Genomic DNA, 20,740 nt, shown 5'->3' on the forward strand with positions numbered 1-20,740 from the left:
TTTTAAGTTGTTAATATAATATTTAATTGGTCATTTAAGAGAATATCCTCTCTCAGAAAAACAATGATCATAACAACAGCTTTGATTGTTCTCAAATAACATTAATTTCTCCTATAATGTTGACAACTCTGTTTTTGTATTTCTTGGACACTTCACCTTCAATCTGAAAAGAAAAGAAAGCATATTTAGTATTTTCTCTCATCTCTAAAATAATTTCATCTTCATAACAAAAAGAATATGTTCAGAAACTGTTATTCATTTTATTAACTTGAATTTATCTTTGACTTTCACATATGGTGTAAATTTGGAGTTTTAATAACATTGTTAATTTATTTTTCCATGCTGGTATGTGTTGGACAAGAATTATTGAAGCAGTATCCTATGGCTGGGCATCCTTACTGTTGCTAATCTTACCCATATTTCAAGTTAGGTACTTTTATTTGACTTGTCTTCACATACTGAAACAGCCAAACATCGTCACTACCCAAATGGTGTCATGTGAAGACACACAAAAATGAACATGCACACACACATACATGCATGTGTTTTTTTGTTTTGTTTTTTAATTAATTTGTCCCAAACAAGGCTTGCAACCACTATAGCTTAAGAGACTACAAAACAAACAAAAGATACAAGAAAAAAAAAGAAGAGGCCTACATATTCAAAAGATGTTGATCAATAGAAAGCTTAAAGAAATGAATATCATAGGGCTGAAGAAAATAAAACAATGGTAGTAAGTTCCAGAGAACAGTAGTTGGAGGAAAGAAGCTATTAGAATTAAAGGAATTATGTTTAATAGGAAACCTGATAAAGAAATGATATGACTGGAAGGCGGTGAGCTGGCAGAAACGTTGACATGCTGGGTGAAATGCTTAGCAGTATTTCGTCTGCCGTTATGTTCTGAGTTTGAATTCTGCCGAGGTCGACTTTGCCTTTCATCCTTTCAGGGTCAATAAATTAAGTACCAGTTATGAACTGGGGTCGATATAATCGACTTAATCCCTTTGTCTGTCCTTGTTTGTCCCCCTCTATGTTTAGCCTCTTGTGGGCAATAAAGAAATAAGAAATGATATGACTGGAAAGTAACAAGAGGCAGGTAACAAGTTTAAAGGTCCTGACAGAGGGTACCAGGTGAGAAATACCATCAGAGCAATGATCACTGAAATACTTATAGAAAAGATACAACGAAGATACATTTCGATGATGAGCCAAAGACTCCAACCTAGCAAAAAGAAGAGGACTGACCATGTTAACAACACAATTCTGATTTTGATCAAGCAAGTTATTAAGGTTACCAGAGGAGGCACCAGCCCAAAAATGACAGTAATATTCAATGTAAGGTTGAATGGTGGCCTTATAGGGATTCAAGCTATTTTCAGGCATTAGAAATTTGTGAGCATGGAAAAAAGATCCAACCTTCTTAGCAGATGACATGGCAATAAGCTGAACATATTTGTTCCAAAAGAGATCCTTAGTCCAGGTCAAACCAAGAAGTCAGACACTATAGCTTTCTGCAAGATCAACCCTCTCCATAGCAACAAACACACACACACACACACACACACTACATCACATATATAACAGGTTTCAGTACAGTTTTCATTTACCAATTTTTACTCCCAAAATATTGGTCAGTCCAAGGAGGCTATAGTAGAAGACACTTACTCAAGGCGACATACAGTGGGATAGACCTTAAACCATGTGGTTATGAAGTAAACTTTGTTACCAATAGCCATGCCTGTGTAATGTATGTAGATGATATAAGCTGCATATATAAACTGTATACTAATATTCTAATCCTTACCTGTTTTTTAAGCTCTTTTGTTTCACTCCGTAAGGCATCAAGTTTTGGTTGTAGCTCTCCTTCTTCTCTTTGAGCTTCTTGTCTTCTCCTTGCCATTTCCTTTTCTTGAAAGACCATCTTATCTGCCAGAATCAGGTTTTGTCGTAAACTCTCTTCCAATCTTTCAACATACCTGAAAAATAATGAAACATTGTTTATTCCTCAGCTACTTTTATAAACTTAGACTAAATATAACGAGTACTGTTGGAAGAATGATTGACACAGGGATAAGCTGGCACTATCAAAGATCAAGTAGAGCAGGAAGTAAAAACACTAAGCACATAAAAGTGACAAGAGCCTAAGAGGTGGAATATTGGTGTAATAATCCAATCTATATCCCAATTTATATGAATGTAAGGCAATGAGGTGGCAGAATCATTAGCATGCTGGGTGAAATGCTTAGCGGCATTTCATCTATCTTCATTTCAGTTCAGATTCCGCTGATGTCAACTTTGCCTTTCATGCTTTCAGGATTGATAAAATAAATACCTTGTTGAGTACCAGGGTTGATGTAATTGACTTGCTCCCACATTAAAAAATGCCGGCCTTGTGCCAAAACTTGAAATTAATTTATATGAACAGGCGAATGAGAATAAAAATAGATATACTTCCTATTTCACAGTTGTACAACTTCCACCAATATAACAAGATGAAGATGATATCTGGATTGTGTAATCAAAATCTTTTAGGATATTCTCTAAAACCTAGAAACATTTTCTCCATATATATTCCACTGTTCCTGACTTGTTTTTTTTTCTAATTAAAGATTATCAATGTCCTTCAATTTTGATACTAACTCCACACTCTTATACAACAAACACATGATATTATAACTATATTTTTGTTGATTGAATTTCTTAGATAATTTTTACCTTGCTGAAGTTTCTGTGACATACAGAACTACAGAATATTGTCCTGATATTTACACCATCCACAAATTTTTTTCACCATCTTAAGCAGAACCTATTATGTAACATCACAACGGGCGATTTTACATAAGGTAGATAACTCTACCATATGTCGAATTGTCTCTATTTACTTTTTCACTTGAGAGCAGATAGAGTTTTCAGGCAATATGGTGAATATTTTTATTCTAAAGAAATACCTTTTAGGTGAAATGAATCTTTGTCGTTAGCTAACTTAATATATGGTTTTAGCATCTAATTATAGGAAACTAACAGAGATAAAAATACAAATTTCAAGATTAAAGTTTGATTAAATATGTGTGTGTGTGTGTGTATATATATATATATATATATATATATAATATATATATATATATATATTATATATAATGTCCAACCCATGTCAACATAGAAAATGGATGTATGATGATGATGATGAATGTTAGCATAGAATGTACAGAATGAAACAACAAAAAGAAAGCATGTCCTTACTTTGGAGATCGTTTAATTTGCAATAAATGCTTCGTGTGTTCTAAAGCAAAGAGGTCCCAGGCTGTTTTTACTAGATTTATCATTGAAGAGATATCTTCAGGTGACAGAAGGATATCCTGTGATGCATTTTCAAACTGACTCATACTTAGGGTATTCACAGGCTCTCGGAGTTCATTTAAGCGTTGGTTGAGAAAAAATTCCAGCTGTGGAAATACATATATTCATATACGGTACATTACATAGACTGACAAGGTAATTATTTCAAGAGTAATGATTTCAAATCAGCGGCATTATTTCAATGTACATTTTTCCTTCTCATACTGGAACTGGTGCAGCTCTCCTGCTTACTAGCTGTGGTCAAACCATCCAACTTATGCCAGCATGAAAAGTGGACATTAAAGGAGGATGATAATGATGTTTCTTTTTTCCATTCTGATAAGAGTTGGATAGATCGATAACACAGAATTGATATAATCACATCTGAAGCTTAGCATCATACTAGTTGACTCACTGCTACTTCTCATTCCCTAAATCATCAGTGTTGGCTTAATGACACTGATGCAAGAGACATAGATTTCTATGGTATCAAGCTCAGTACTTTTAATTTATGAGTTTTGATTTCACCAAGCTTCACACTGCCTTTCATACATCGAAAATAGATAAAACATGCTAATAATATAATAAGGACCATTCAATTGATCACCTTTTATCTTTTACTTGTTTCAGTCATTGGACTGCGACCATGCTGGGGCACCACATTGAAGGGTTTAATTGAACAAATCAACCCCAGTACTTATTCTTTTTAAGTCTGTTGGTCTCTTTTGGCAAATCTGCTAAGTTACAAGGACATAAGCAAACCAACACCAGTTGTCAAATAGTGGTGGGGAAGCCACACACAAATACAAAGACACACAGACATACATACATATGATAGGCTTCTACACAGTTTCCATCTAACAAATTCACTCACAAGTCACTGGTCAGCCTAGAGCTATAGTAGAAGACACTTGCCCAAGGTGCTACAAAGTTGGATTGAACCTAAAACCATTTAGCTGCAAAGCAAGTTTCTTATCCACACAAACATGCCTGCACCTATAGTATGTCTACTTTTCATTTTAAAAATATCCTAAGCCATTTCAAAAAGAAAAAAATCTTTATTGTTTCAGTCTCTTTTGTACTGTTGGTATCCATTGAATAAATACAATGAATAGATTTTTCAGATAATCTGAAAGACTGTTTATCTAATTTCAACCAGTTGTTTGTCTCTTGGAAGTAAAACTCCAATCAACTAGAAATTTTCTAAATTAGTTTAATTAGCACATATCTAAATTATTTTGAAATATCTGCAACTAGTTTTCTACAGAAATTTTATCAATAAACATATGCAGTCAGCAGAAATGAGTGGCTCTATATATTCCTACACAAATTTTCAAATTAAAAAATTAATTGTATTCATTAGACTAAGAACTGTTTAAACCTTTAGCATTTAAACCAGCCATATCTGACTAAAATGTTCTCTCTGTTTTATGGCCAAACCAGCCACAACTGGCCTCTCACACTTACCCTGCAATGTTATTCTAAAAATAAACAAACACATCATTAAAATCTCAAAGCTTTAAGATATTGCATGATTAATTCAAAACAATGAATTAATAAGTGTTAAATTTGTCAGAGTAATATGAATGTAAAAGGGTTAAATATAAAGACAGTACAAACAATACTTTTACCTCCATCAAGTCTTCCATCAACAAATTTCTTGTATCCAGGGCCTCAAGAACTGTGAGGGCATCATTACCTCGGGCTACTCCACGTTCTAAATTAATGAAACAGTTAAGCTTGAAAGTCTGTGTTCTTACCTATAATGCCAAACCAATATTCTTTCACCCTCACCTCCACTACCCTATAGATATGGTGAGAACTGAGGAAATAACTAACCTAATCCTCCTACTTTAATTTATCATTACTTTACAAGTGTGTGTGTATGTGCGTGCGTGCATGTGCAGGTATGTTCATCTGTATGTAATGATGTTATTATTTAGACCCTTGTAAGCCAAGATCAAGCAGACTTATGATCAAAAACATCCATCTTATTGTACGTTAAGAATTTCATTGTCCAGAATGTCCTTCTTTACTTAAGATGGGATTTGGTTGCTATTTCTAGCAGGATGAGCAACCTTATGCAGGCATGTGTGTGTGTGAGAGAGAGAGAGTGTGTGTGACATGTTTCACTTAAGCAGAACAATTAACTTAAAAGGTTTCAAATTTTGCAACAGTTCAATAAACCACAGAGAAACACACTTATATATCTAACTTGAAAGGACCATTTTTTAAGCTACTCAATTACTTTCATGGCTTTGAGCCTTTTGTTACTGTATTTCTCTGTTGAAATACACTGCCTTTCTGTCAGTTACATTTTAAAAACAATGAAAAATCTAATAAAATAACTTTGTCCTTGATGACTTGATGTTTGGAACATACATTACCATGGAATCTTACTGGAAGGTTTCAATTTAGATCACTTGAAAACAGGAAGTTTGAATCATAGAACTAGGGGTGATTTTAGGAATGGGGTGTTAAAAGGATCAAAGGGAAACCATTCCCCTGTGAAATGTACTTCCAAGATGAACATCTTTCAAAAATGAATATTGTAAATCTGCCTTTAATAATTAGACTGTATAACGAAATTTTTATTTTTTTCATTTATTTATTTATTGTCTTTGGTCAGTAAGTGTTATTTCCTATTTGCTTCTATCTAGAAATCAAAGGAAATGACTACTACTCTACTATTCCCTTCAAACTTTGCTTTTGTGACCTGGACATCAATGTATTGAAACTGACTCATTTTCCATTACATTTCAGACAGATTCAGCACTGAGTTGCTGAAGCAGAAATATCATTATAGCAAATATTCTGCTCAATACCACAGATTTGCTTGCCAGTTGCTTGATCTTAACCACCTGAGCATGTCTCTTCATGGCTGATAATATGTGCCTCTCTGATCATGAGCAGGAGCATTAGGAAAGCATCATAGCCATGTGTTAAGAGGGATTCTTTTGAGTTTGAATAAATGTAACAAAAGTATAGTTTGAAGGAAATATTAGCCATTATTCATACTTTCTAAGGGTAAGCAAATAGGAAATATCAGTTGCTACCCAAGGACAAAAATTGTGTTACACAGTGTAATAGATACAATGGGTGACTATTAAGAAAGCATTCAGGACTAGAGACAAAGATTAGGGATGATAAATGTAAACAAAGGGAATACAAACCTTTAATTTTAGCAGGTTCTTTAGATGTCTTATCAGTGGTTTCTGTGTCATCTCCCCAATCTATTCCACCATTTGTCTGTTAAAGTTAATTGAAAAATAGAAAAAAAATTATGAATTAGTCATGTTTCACAATTATTTATTTAAACATAACAAGCAAAGGTGACTTAATGGTGTTAACCTTTTAGCTTTTAAACCAGCCATATCTGGTCCGAATATTCTACTTGTTTTGTATTCAAACCAACCAGATCTGGTATCTCACACCTACCTTACAATGTCATTCTGGAAATAAACAATCAATCATCAAAATCTTGAACCTACAAGATACTGCATGATTAATTCAAAACAATGTGAATAAATAAGCATTATTTTTGACAGAGTAATCTGAATACTAAAGGGTTAAATGTATTTTTTGAAATATTAAGGCTCTGAAGTTTTAAAAAAAATGTTGCCCATAAGACAAGGTATCTCCTACTTAAGAATCAAGCAGTTTATAGTAAGCAGTAAAAACAATATAAAACAAAAAAATTTGAAATTATGTGAAATAGCTTAAAATCGAAGAACTTTCTTCAAACTAGTTGAGATAATTTTTACTTGGTATAAATAAAAAATCTCAACAGATGGCAGACTCAGTAAAGATCAGAAAATGAAAATAAAAGAAGACATAATCCTACCTCATTATTTTCAGAAGATTCTACAGTTATCTGGGACATATCAAAATCAATATCTTCAAAATTAACTTCATTGCTTTCTTCAATATTTCCCCAATCAATCTAAAATATGAGAAATAAATCAAAGAATATTAAAACCCAGACAAATGTATAAATAAATATTCTCCCAGTTATCTACATTCAAGAAGGCCTGCAATGTATACATTGAATTCTCACTAGTTTAGTTTTGCTAACTGTAAATAGCTATAATATGAAGGGGTACAAAAAAGTTCCTGGGTTTGGGTAAAAAGAAAATACAGTTTCCTTCAACCAAATCCACTCACAAGGCTTTGGTTGGTATGGCACTATAGCAGAAGGCACTTATGCAAGGTGCTAACAGTGGGAGTGAACATGAAACCATATGGTTGGGAAACAAGCTTCTAAACCACACAGCCACGTATGGTGTATGTGCACATGTGTGTGTGCGTGAATATATATGGGTGTATGGCTGAAAATTTTGCTCCTCAACCTACTGTAATCCAGGACCAACCAAACCTTTATGAGTAGGTTTGGCGGACAGAAAATAAAAGAAGTTTAGAGAGAGTGTGAGAGTGAGTGAGAGAGAGAGAGAGTGAGTGAGTGTTACCTTGCCTTGACATTGCATGATAGTTGTAAATGAGTATTACTGTTATATTGTGCAAAAGCATGCCTAACTATGGGGCATAGGAAGATCTACCTCAATAAACTCCACCTGACCCTTGAAAGCACAGAAAAGTGGATGGTAAGAATCTTGGCCCCCTACCCCATAACTCCAGGTTCAGTCCCACTGCATGGCACCTTGGACAAGTGTCTTCTACTATAACCTCAGGCTAACCAAAGCCTTGGGAGTGGGTATAGCAGACAGAAACTGGAAGAAGCCTGTCACACACACATATATGTGTATTTAAAAAATTTCACAGAAACAACTAACAGAAAATTCGTAGCTAATTCCTCATCAGTCAACATCCAAAACATCCTTACAATTTCGCACCTTTAATGCGGATATTGTTCACTTTTGGTGGCGCCAGCAATAGAAAGTCACTGATAATAGCTAATGAACGTACAGGACAATGAAAAAGCAAACACGACAAAATAAAATAATTGTTTGTGCGTGTGTGTGTCCTCCAATACCACTTGGCAACCTGTGTTGATGTGTTTATGCCCCTGTAACTTAGCAGTTTGGTTACATAGACTGATAGAATAAGTACAAGGCTTAAAAAATAAGTATAGGGGGTTGATTCATTCAACTAAAAATTCTTCAAGGCAATGCCTCAGCATGGCTGCTGTCTAATGACCGAAACAAACAAAAGATGAAAGATAAAAAAGAGTAAAGTGAAATTGCCATAAGGAATGGAAAATCCAATGTTTCAGACAGAGTCCTTCTTCAAGGGAAAAGTTGAAAGGAGAAAATAAGGGAGAAAAATAAAAGAGACAAAAGAGTTTTGTAACTTAGATTTTTAAAAAAACTCTGCTGACTCTCATTAATTTCTCTCCTTTCAACTTTTTCTGAGGAAGGACCTTGCTCAAAACATTGGATCTCCCATTCCCCATGGCAACTATACTTTACTATTTTTATTGATTTTACTAATTAATATGTCTTTTCAATGCAAAACAACAACACCAGCCTCTTTGGAATCTGTTTGATCAGTAGCTGTGTGGTAAGAAGCTTGCCTTCCAGCCACATGGTTCCAAGTTTAGTCCTACTGTGTGGCACTTTAGGCAAGTGTTTTCTACTATAGCCTCAGGCCAACCAAAGCTTTATGAGTGGATTTGGTAGACAGAAACTGAAAGATGCCCATTATATATGCATATATATGTAAATAATTTAATGTGTTGTTTGTGTATGTGTCTGCCCCCCACTAACACTTGACAACCGGTGTCAGAGTGTTAATATTCCTGTAACTTAATGGTTTGGCAAAAGAGACTGCTAGAATAAGTACCAGGCTTTAAAAAAAAATTATAAAGTACTAGGGCTGATTCATTTGACTAAAATCCTTCAAGGCGATGCCCTAGCATGGCTGCATCTAATGACTGAAACAAATAAAAGAATATATATATATATATTCCAATTTACATGCGACAGACTTTAAATTATTTACACTATCATCTTGGGCACATTTGTCATTTTGTTCCTCAATGGTTAGCTGATGCTCATCTATTATAGTGATGGGTGGTTGACCTGTTCTCCATTCATACATACTGCAGTTGCCTTTGTTGATGATAAACTTCACCATAGGTAGAGAATCTCCAGAGAAGTCATTTCTACAAAGAGAAAAGAAACAGCTGTACATTATGGTGCCAAAAAGAATTTGGAAGCCACTACCTTGTCACTTAAGTTACAATAAATAGCAACCAAATTATTCTCAAATCACATCTTATCACCTCAAAGGGAAGGACACATTGGATATTGTAGTCTGAGATATACTATGTATGAAAAAAAGAGATGTGATCACAGCTGGAATGCATTTGATCATAAGTCTTACTAAGTTTCCATCTTCATAATCCCTTACACAAAGTGGCTTCTCGCCTTGTTTAAGACTTTCATAATAAAAAAATAATCTGAGACTCAACAACAACATACAAAAATAAAGCCTTTTATAAAACATTTCACCGTTTGCTTCAAGGCAAGTGTTTTCTACTATAGCCTCAGGCCACTTGTATCTTTTTCGTGTGTCTAATATTAAAATAACCATTTAAAAAATGTGTTTTTCTTATAAACCATAACTAGGCCTGGAGTATATTGATTTCGAATTTTGGCACAAGACCAGCAATTTCAGGGAGGGAGTAAGTCAATTGGATTGACTCCAGTGTTCAACTGGTATTTATTTTATTGACCCTGAAAAGCATGAAAGGCAAAGTCAACCTTGACAGAATCTGAATTCTGAACATAAAGATGGGTGAAAGGCTGTCAGTCTTACTCAAGCAAACCTATGACACTTTGGTAGTCAATCAATTTAATTAATTATATATGACCCACAAACCAGATATTTAATACTCAGGGCTGGCTGTGGATTATACTGTGCATTCCAATATACAGTATTGGTCATTGTTTAGCCCTGGTTAGGCTCCAATTGAGCAGGCCTAAAATCAAAGGTATTTCAGAAGTGACCATCCTGTCTGCTGCTTAGCAGAAATAATTAATCTATGACTATATTCATCCAATGCTGTCTGTGTTTTTAAGAATTAAAGTGTGGTTTGAGGGAGATTTGGTTGTACTTCTGATAGATTACATAGCCATGTAGTGGCTTCTTTGTTGATTGGCATTGTAGTGTAGCAGAGTCTTGTCTGTAAGAAGTTAAATACAAATTAAGGGACATGAGAGGGTCATTAAAAACATTTCCCTATATGTTAGTTTAAATTACTGACCTTTCAACAATGAAATCAATAAAATTCCCATAGTAGTCAACAACTGGGTTGAGTGATTTGACAGCATTTGTCAAATCACATAATAACTGTGGTAATTCTTTCGCCAATTCAAACAACTCCACCTTGATTTTATCACCCTGCAAGTAAAAAATTAGATATAACAATTAATACAGTTGGTGAGCTAAAGTAAAAATTAAACTGGTGGTAGTAATATTAATAGAGATGATGACAGTAATGATCTTGGTGAAGTGGATGGTGATGGTGGTGGTAGTGAAGGAAATGGTGATAGTAATGGTTTTAGTAAAGTGGTGGTGGTAATATTGGTCTCAGTAAAGATGCTAATAGTGATAGTGATGGAGTTAGTGGTAGGGCTAAAACTAGTGGTGGTTAGTAATGGATTTGGTAAAGAATTGCAGTGATGGCGATGCTGTCAGTGCAATTGATGGAAGTGGTTTTAATAAAGATGAAAGCAGGAGTGTTAATGTTGCTAAGCAGTTCCAAGTCAACTTTAATAGAGTAGTCCTATGGTAACACAGGTAGACAGCTCAGCAATGAGATATGATACATAGATCCACTAACCAACAGAGGCCTTAGATATAGATGTTTGCTACTCTTAAAATACACAGGCACCCCATCTGTTACAACGATGAGTGGTCCAGTTGATCCAATCAACAGAACAGCCTGCTCATGAAATTAACATGCAAGTGGCTGAGCACTCTACAGATATGTGTACCCTTAATGTAATTCTCAGGGAGAATGATGCTACCTTACTGACCAAGCAGGTAGGCCAACATTCTACTTGGATGCCTAAACCATCCTCCACAGACCAACAAGACTGGCAAGAGAGTTTGTTTGTGGGAGATGTGAGAAAGGAACTGGAGGGCTGGCGAAGTCAGTGGAAACACTATGCGACAAGGTAGAGACTGTGAGAGGGTTTTGTTATTTGGGAGAAAGGGAAGGTGTAAGTGGTGGATGTGAAGCAGCTGTGACAGCAAGAGCGAGACTTGGCTGGGTGAAGTTCAGGGAATGTGGAGCGTTGTTATATGGGAAAAGGTTCTCATTGAAGTTGAAAGGAAAGGTCTGTAGGAGTTGTGTGAGAGCTGCAATGCTGTATGGGAGTGAAAAATGGTGTTTGAGAGAGAGAGAGATGGCAATTTTGAGAAGGACTGAGAGAGTAATGGTGAGAGAAATGTGTGGCGTGAGGCTGTTTGATAAGAGGAGGACTGAGGACTTGATGAGGATGCTGGGGTTGAAGGAATCAGTAGAATGGCTGACAAAGGTGAATGGAGTGCAGTTGTATGAGCATGTGTTGAGGAGGGATGAGGAGCATGTTCTGAAGAGGGTGCTTGAGTTTGGGGTGAATGGACAGCGAAAGCAGAGGCGATTGGTAGGGTTAAGGGAGGATACCCAAAACCGGGCAAGATGGCGAGGGTGATTGCGATGGCATTGAGGTAGATCTGCCCCCCCTTCCCCCGTTAATGGAGACAAAACCCAGATTCAAAAGGTGGTGGAGGAGGAGGAGGAGGAGGATCCAGTATGACACGGAATGTGACAAGGCTGGTCTTAAAGTGTCTTGCTCTAGGAGACAATGCACTGCCTGGAATCAAGTTCACACCTTTATGATCATGAGCTAAATGCCCTAACCAGTAAACCATGTGCCTTCACTACTCTTAAAATAAATATGTATTTATATCACTGTATCACTGTACTGACCACATTGCTAGATGGTATTATACTTCATTGGTCACAATACACTTCCTCGCATTGTTGTAGTTTTTGAATGATGCTACCTTACTGGCCAAGTAGATAGGCCAACATTCTAACTGGATGCCTAAACCATCCTCCACAGACCAACAACTTTTTAAATGACTGAAAATATTTAGTCTTTCAATGTCACTTTTTATTCTGTCACACAAACAGTTCCAAACTACAAAACCTCTTGTTGCTTTGAAGATTTGAGAAATAATAGGAAGATTTGATATAAACATAAAACAATTATATTTAATACAAAAAAGAAATGTAAAATAAAATATAAATCTTACTTTGATACCATACTTTTTGCAACTATTCTGGTATTTGTGTTTATAATCTGCAGCTTTGCTAGTGTTGTCTGATTCCTTTTTAAAACAATCCTATTAAACGAAAGAAATTGTAAACAGTACAGATAATTTTCCCATCAGTTATTTCAATTATATCAACATATAAAACAAATATAATGTTATATCATAGCTTTTGAAGATGAGACCAGGTCAAAATATCAGACTCCAATGCTTCTCATTTCAAAGAAGTTTATTGCATTTTACAAATATTTGATATTGCACTATGAAAAAAAATTGGTATAAAAATAATTAAACATTTCATTCATCCATATACACACACATGTATGAGTGTATGTACATATGTATGTATATATGTATGTACATACATATGTATGTATATCACTGTATATACATAAATACAGTGCACCATTGTGTCGACCAGTCTATCAAATGATGTAATACACTGCTGGTCTGGGAATTGAAACCACTATCTTACAATTGTAAGTGCAACATCCTAATCACTAAGCTACACACATATACATATTGGAATAATTGGAATTCTTTTGTGAGAGACAGACCATAGCCAATTGAATTCCCACCCAATATGTTGTTACAAGTCTCTCAGCTCACTAATGGAATAAAAGGCCAAGTCAATACAAGCAGGATTTGAACTTGGAAAAAAGAGTAAAGTCCAGTCATTTACATAAGACATGAAAAGTTAAGATAACAGGCCTACAAACTCATGAGTCATGGACTTAGACATGCTGCAGGCATATTATAGAGTTTGTGGGTAAAGAAAAAGAGTTAAGTGAATTGAAGAAGATGCATGTTGTGAATATAAAGCCACAAATCATGGCTTGGTAGCCTGAAATTCTATCCTTTCAAGCAATAAGGATTTTCTTTATTTTATGAAATAATTTAACGATTTAGTATTCAGATTCCTCTCCTTCGCTTCATCATCATCATCATTTAATATCTGTTTTCCATGCTGGCATGGGTTGGATGGTTTGCCTGGAGCTTGTAAGGCCAGGAACTGCACCAGGCTCTATTGTCTGTTCTCACATGGTTGCTACAGCTAGATGCCCTTCCTAATACCAACCACTCCATAGTGTATTGGGTGCTTTTTATATGGCACCAACACATGTGCTTTTAATGTAACACATGTGCTTTTAATGTAACACCAGTGCTTTTAATGTGCCACCAGTGCTTTTAATGTGGCACCAGCTCCAGTATCAATTCTGCTGTGGCAGATGGGTTTACTTATACAGCAAGGCACCAGTTAACTCAGCCCTCTGGCATCACCTTTGTATGGCTCAGTGGCTTGAGATAGGTCTTCAATACTTTGTCCCATGTCTTCCTGGATCTCCCTCTTCCACAAGTTTCATCCACTTTAAAGAATGTTTATTTCTTCATATTGTTTGGAATTAATCATACAAAATTTCATAGACATGATTGTTTATTTCTAGAATGACATTGTAAAGTAGGCGTGAGAGGCCAAATTGGGCCAGTATGAACATAAAACAGGTAGAAAATTTGGGCCAGATATGGCCAGTTTACATGCTAATGGGTCAAAAAATAAATTAAAAACTTTTAAAATAATAACTATAACAATTATTTCTAATTTTTGCACAAGGCCAGCAATTTTGAGGAGAGAGTGTTAGTTGATGCAATCAACCCTAGTGTTTGACTGGTACTTTATTTTATCAACCCTGAAAGGATGAAAAGCAAAAAATTGCTTTTAGTGGGATTTGAACACAGAATATAAAGATCCAGAAGAAATGCAACTAAGCATTTTGGCCAACACGCTAATGATTCTGCCAGCTCACCATAATATTATTGATAATTAGAGAGGTAATAGATAAATGGATAACCTTTTCAATCTGTTGACATCTGGCAATTTGACGTTTCAAATCTGGAATTTCATAATTTACATTTCTGGACATGATTTGGCCTGATTCAGCTGGTTAAATATTAAAAAAAAAAAGAATATAGTATCAATTATCAACATAAGCAAATAAATTGCTTATAAAATCAACAATTATTAATTTTAAGGAACTGAAAGTTTTTGTTTCTATTTTTCATTTTAAAAATTACAAAATACTGAAAAGGTTTGTTTTTAATCAAAAGATTTAAGAAAGATAAAGCATAAATTATGCAAATAAGATAATTATCATCACCTTTTAATGTTGTTTTCCAGGCCAGCATGGGTTGGACATAATGAAAACACACTACATCCCTGGGTGGGCTTGAACCACCAACCTTTCAGCTAGCAGCTCCACATGCTAACTGACTGCACTACGGAGCTACATTCTAACAATGATTTAGCAAACTTTCTATGAAGTCAGTACAATTTCTATAAAAATAGTATCCTGCAAGAATCCTTGAATTTGAGACATTATTAAAAATTTTATGAAACACAAAAATATTAATAAATAGCGAGGTGTTACTGTTCAACTTACCTAAATATAAGTTATTCTTTTCATATAAATTTAAAATTTCTGACCATGCCTAAAAGCAAAATAAATAATAATAGTAACTTCTCAGATTGAGACAGGTTACACATAGAGAAAAGTATAGACAATTGAAAGAGTCACAGTATGAAGCTGATAGCTATTTTAACATAACTGGAGGGATGAAAGGCAAAAACAAACTATTGCAATGTAACAGTAATAACAAAAAAACAAAGAAGAGAAAATCAGGCAACATATTTGCTCAACCTGCTAGAAATTGCAGTCAAATTTCCCTTAACTCATACCCTTTCTCCTTAAGGAAAGGGAAAGGCATACAAAATAATGTACTTCTATATGCCTTTAAAAAAACAGGCTGATCACTGCTGGACGCATGTTATTTAAGGTTAAATAACAAGAACAATAATATTAACAGTGATCAAAGTATAAATGTCTTTTTTTTTTTTAAAGGTTCAAATCCCACCAGAATCAAGTTTGACTTTAATGCCTTTAGAAATCAATAAAAATAAGTGTTAATGATATATTGGATTTAGTTTCGTGGTGGGATATAAACCACAAGTTTCATTTAAAAAATCACAAAAAAATGCTCCATAAAGTGGCAGCAAGAAAATGAGATTGTCATGACTTAAATACCTTTAGTCATAAGGCTGACCTAAACAACAATAACTGCAACAACATAATAAAGTGACAACACAATAACAATAAGTATTTCTAATATTAGTTTCAAATTCTTGGCACAAGGCCAGCTATTTCGGGGAGGGGCTAAGTCAATTTCAACAACCACAGTGATCAACTGGTACTTATTTTATTGTCCCTAAAAGGATGAAAAGCAAGTCACTCTCAGAACATAAAGATAGACGAAATACCAAAAAGCATTTCGCCCAGCATGCTAACGATTCTGCGAGCTGGCTGCCTTTCAAGTGTTTCTAATATTGATACAAGATCACAAATTTGTAGAGAGAGAGCAACTATATAATTGACTTTTGTGGTAAAAAGTTTGCTTCCCAGCCACATTGGTTATGTGTTCAGTCCCACTGTGTGACACCAAGAGAAAGTGTCTTCTTTTAAAGCCCAAGGCCAACCAAAGCCTTGTGAGTGGATTTAGTAGATAGAAACTGAAAGAAGCCCATTGCATGCAGATGCACATGCATGCACGTGTGTGTGTGTGTTTTACTATCCCTTTGCCTTAACAGCAAGGCAAGTGGTATCTGTCATTACCAAACTTCCATGAAAACATGTCTGGTGACAGGGAAATACTACCTTGGGAACAGGTGGGGGTTGGTAACACGAAAAACATCCCGCTGTAGAAAATCCACCTCTACAAATTCTGTCTGATCCAAACAAGTATGGAAAAGTGGATGCTAAAACAACAACAATGATGATGATGATGATGATCCTGAAGAAAATTAAATGTGTAAGTCAACAATGTTGGGATTTCAACACAGAACATAACTAAATACAGTATGGTACTAAGTTCACTTCACTAGCAATTCTGCTTTCTGTCATCTTTAAAACAACACTATCAAAATGAAATTTTTTAAAAATCACCTTAGTTAATTCATTTGAATATTGTCCTAGGATGTTCTTCTTTCCTGACTCTGAGTCTTGAGACAATAATGACATTATTTCCTTCACATGGAAGTAAGTGATTTCTTGTAATATTACAAATGTCACCAAGAAAGAAATAAAGAGAAAAAACATTTAATATATAATTGATCCTGATTAAACATTTATGAAAGAAATTAATTTCCTGGAATATTACTTCAATGAAAATTATCGTGATTATTAGGTCATTAAGAATAAAATGTCCAATTTTCTTATGCACCAAGTTGATGGTTCTTTGTTTTACAACATTGAAGAGTTACATCATCACTCTTCAAAATGCAGTTCATGGTATCTGATTATATTGTGAGTTTTCTCTTGTAAAATCAATTTTTGTGAACCCATAGATAGATTAAAAATTCATGTTGTTTATGAATCTGAGTTCCATCATAGAATCAATGCATCCCAGACAGCTTGAAACATCAATGAGGTGTTTCGTGAAGATGTGGTGAATGAGCGCACTGTACATCAATGGTTTGAGAAGTTCCAGTCTGGTGACTTCACTCTTGAAAATCATGCCCATGGTAGACCTGAGACCAAGGTGGATAATGATGAGCTGGAAACTGTAGTGGAAGTGGATACATTTCAAACTACATGTGAGTTAGCAGCAAAGTTTGATGTTTTGATTCCAACTGTATTGGACCATCCAAAACAAATCAGCTGAGTGTTCAATTTAACCCGAACAGCCTGCACATTTTGACCCTAAACATTTATGAGCTTTTAGCACTCAAAAAAATAAAAATTCCAAAACAATATGAAATTTACTTACTTGAATTTTTCATAATGTCAACAACTTCGTTAACATCTGGCAAAGTCTTAAGTGCTTGGTTAATCTTGTCTCGAACTACCAAAGCTGATGCTGGCCAGTTCTGCTGACAATGTCTTCGGTTTATCAACCAATCTACAAATAACAAAAAAATTCAATGAACTGGATGTAGAGTAATATATATATTGAAGAATGCGTGGATGATGCCTTACACAAGAATGTTACAGCATTTCCCTTTCCACACTAGCACGGGCAAGAAAAGACTTCTTAACCCTTTAGCATTTAAACTTATCAGGTCTAACCTCTCACACCAACCCTACAATATCATTCTAAAAATTAACAGTTATCTCATCATAATCTCAAAGCTATAAGATAATGCATGATTAATTCAAAATAATGTGAATAAATAAGCATTACTTTTGACAGAATAAATGTGAATGCTAAAGGGTTAATTTAGTATTCTTCCAGCTGATGCCAACACTTAGTTGTTTTCAGGTAAGGTACTTTACTCCACTAGGTTCTTGCATGTCAAACTGCCAAGCTGCAAAACAGATTGTTTATGTAGAACATAAACAAACATCACTGTTACCCAAGTGATGTAAATGTAAAAACATATGGAGACACACATCATGCATCATTTAACATTCATTTTTCCATGCTTGCATGAATCAGATGGAATTTGTCAAGGCAGATATTTTATGGCTAGATTCCCTTTCTGTCACCAATGTGTGTGTGTGGGTGGGGGGAGGCAACTGAAATAAGAGTTTTGACATTCATATTTACTGAATATTATTAGGTAAATAGAAATAGCTTAAAAGTGAATTCTAAAACATTTCAACCCTATTTAATCCCTAAATTCATGCCCAGCCCCTTAAAATACCTAGATGTATCAACGCTTAAGGGGTTGGATAGAGGGAACCTATGACCTTTTCAAATACTTCCAAATTTGTGTTGATGATGTTCAGTTTGAACTTCTTTGGGTTGATATCTGTAAGAAAAGAATAAGGGCAGCGGAAGACTTCAAGAGACTATATATAATCTTCTTGTTGATGAAGTCTGACTTTAAAAGTTGCAGGGAGGATGACAAGAGTTTCATAAACATCTTTCTAAAATGAAAACTTCATAACAATAGCACAAAGGAAGTCAGTTAAAAGGTAATTTTTCTCATACCTGTAAGTTTGTTATAATGTATGTCAATTGGAAGGTTTTCATAATTAACTTCGTGAGCCATGGTGTCAACTCTTCAAAAAGACTATAATTAAATAGAAAAACAAATAAATTAAAAATAAAATAAAGACAAATAAATAAAAATGAATAAAAAAAATATTCAATTGAAAATTTCAAAACCAGCAAATTCACAAAACAGAAGGAACTAATTATGATATAACAATCCAACTCTTAGAAATTGAAAACATAATTCAGCTCTTTCATAACCAAATATTTAATTTCTTACACTGTTTAGGTATTTTAATAAATTTTGAAACTATTCAGGAATTTTGAGGTATTTACATGTTTTAGTAAAATAACCATCATATGGTCTGGTAACAAAATATGATAAATGTTTTTATTTTTCATTCTCTTCAAAATTACCCTTAACTGTGGTTTGGATTTTGACTGGTCCTTCTAGCATGCTAGGTGTCCTGTCAAGGCACCTTTTATGTGTTTAAATGTACACTAATTTTATATGCATGTATATATATAATGTGTGTGTGTGTGTGTATATATATATATATATGTGTGTATATTGGCAGGGCAAGACTGCTAGGTAGTTGGCCGTATGCTAGAAATAGATCATCAACGATCAAACTACAAAGAAAGTTCTCTAGAGGAAAAATTCAGCGAACACCAGAACCAAATTTGGCGGGCAGGACAGATGAAAATTTATATAAAAAACAGAATTAATTGCATACCTCGGTTTCGGCCTTTAACAAAAGAATTACTTACATAATTCAAATGTCCGTGGCTTCATCAGTGCAATCGTTCAGTGTAAATGCAATCTAATGTAAATCAAAATCTAATGATATAGTAGAAACAGCTGTGCAAACAACCAAGCCTGCATTAAAAAGTTATTAGAAAGTTTGAGGAGTATTTGATAAAGATTCTTATCTATAATTACAGTAAACTAGTGCAAGTAAGTTATCTCCAGCTGAAAAATTACTTAATATACGACTGTGAATAGTAATAAACTCTCTCCATGAGGTTGAACAAATAGTTAATTCAAAAACAATATAATGAAATTTTCTATAGATGGACATTACATCCAAATGCCAGAAACAGGGTCTAGATTATACTTGAATATGAAATAGTTCAATTGACATCAGTTGAACAAATAGCTCCTAAATATCCTACTCCAAGCATATTTACAAATCACAATAATGTTATCAATGGGTCAATAATATCACCAGCATCTCCTACAGAGCTGCCAGATGATCATGTGATCCCCTGTAGTAATGTTTCTAACAGGTTAAGAATACCAATTTCTCCAATTACCATTGTTGCAACTATTCAATCACTAACACCTCCCACACTACCAATACTAAATCCCATTTACACTCACAGCATTTTATTAAAAATAAAATCCCCATATAAGAGTTGTAGGATCACAAAGGGAATTCAGAAGCCATAAAGATAATGACTAAGCAAATTACATTTTGTGGTTAGAATAATATTTAGATAATAGTATTCTCTTATTAATATATAAATGTATCTCTGAGGTCAACTTTGCTTTTCATCCTTTTGGGGGTCAATAAATTAAGTACCAGTCATGTACTGGGGTTGATCTAATTGACTGGCCCCCTCCCCCAAATTTTCAAGCCTTGTGCCTAGAGTAGAAAAGAATATATAGCACACTGTTATGCTGACATGGTGTTGTTTGTATGCTGCATGCTTTCCTGTGGTGATACCAGTTCAATGTCAGATACAGTCGTATGGCCATAAGACTGTGTCTGATAATGTTGGAGAATTACAATACTCAGTTAAAACAGTTGTTTGAAGTTTCAAATTTACTGTTGTGAATTTAAATAATGACTGAGGCACATTAACTGATCAAGTTCTTTCATATGGTCGACTAATATATACTAACAGCTACATCACAATCTATAACATTTTTTAGAATAAAATAAATTAGAAATGCCAGAGATAAGTTAATGTTATCTTCAATAAGGGTGGGGCAAAATGAATAATCTTTGATTTCTTGTCACTTTCTTCCTACTTGTTTAAAACCATTACATTGAAAATATTGCATCGTCATTTTGTACAGTTGCATTATCGTTTTGGGGAGTACAAATTGGTCAGCAAAGTTGTT

At 34.6% G+C, this 20,740-nt stretch overlaps 1 protein-coding gene across 2 annotated transcripts in view; it reads right to left on the bottom strand.

Annotated features, from left to right (window-relative positions):
• The window catches only part of LOC115209338 (CDK5 regulatory subunit-associated protein 3), a 22,603-nt gene continuing 1,863 nt past the window's right edge, over positions 1–20,740 (bottom strand). For both annotated transcript variants that reach the window (XM_029777701.2, XM_036501264.1), the window contains exons 2-15: positions 18,607–18,688; positions 17,440–17,571; positions 16,617–16,720; positions 15,060–15,108; positions 14,472–14,560; positions 12,604–12,693; positions 10,562–10,698; positions 9,295–9,457; positions 7,181–7,279; positions 6,510–6,585; positions 4,968–5,053; positions 3,241–3,443; positions 1,805–1,976; positions 1–163 (exon numbers count right to left, since the gene is read on the bottom strand). In XM_029777701.2, the coding sequence (XP_029633561.1) occupies positions 92–163; positions 1,805–1,976; positions 3,241–3,443; positions 4,968–5,053; positions 6,510–6,585; positions 7,181–7,279; positions 9,295–9,457; positions 10,562–10,698; positions 12,604–12,693; positions 14,472–14,560; positions 15,060–15,108; positions 16,617–16,720; positions 17,440–17,571; positions 18,607–18,667 (1,533 nt within the window). In that variant the 5' untranslated portion in view covers positions 18,668–18,688 and the 3' untranslated portion in view covers positions 1–91. The remainder of the gene's footprint in view (positions 164–1,804; positions 1,977–3,240; positions 3,444–4,967; positions 5,054–6,509; positions 6,586–7,180; positions 7,280–9,294; positions 9,458–10,561; positions 10,699–12,603; positions 12,694–14,471; positions 14,561–15,059; positions 15,109–16,616; positions 16,721–17,439; positions 17,572–18,606; positions 18,689–20,740) is intronic.

This window comes from Octopus sinensis, linkage group LG3, assembly GCF_006345805.1.
Source record: "Octopus sinensis linkage group LG3, ASM634580v1, whole genome shotgun sequence".
Classification (NCBI taxonomy): Eukaryota; Metazoa; Mollusca; class Cephalopoda; order Octopoda; family Octopodidae; genus Octopus; species Octopus sinensis.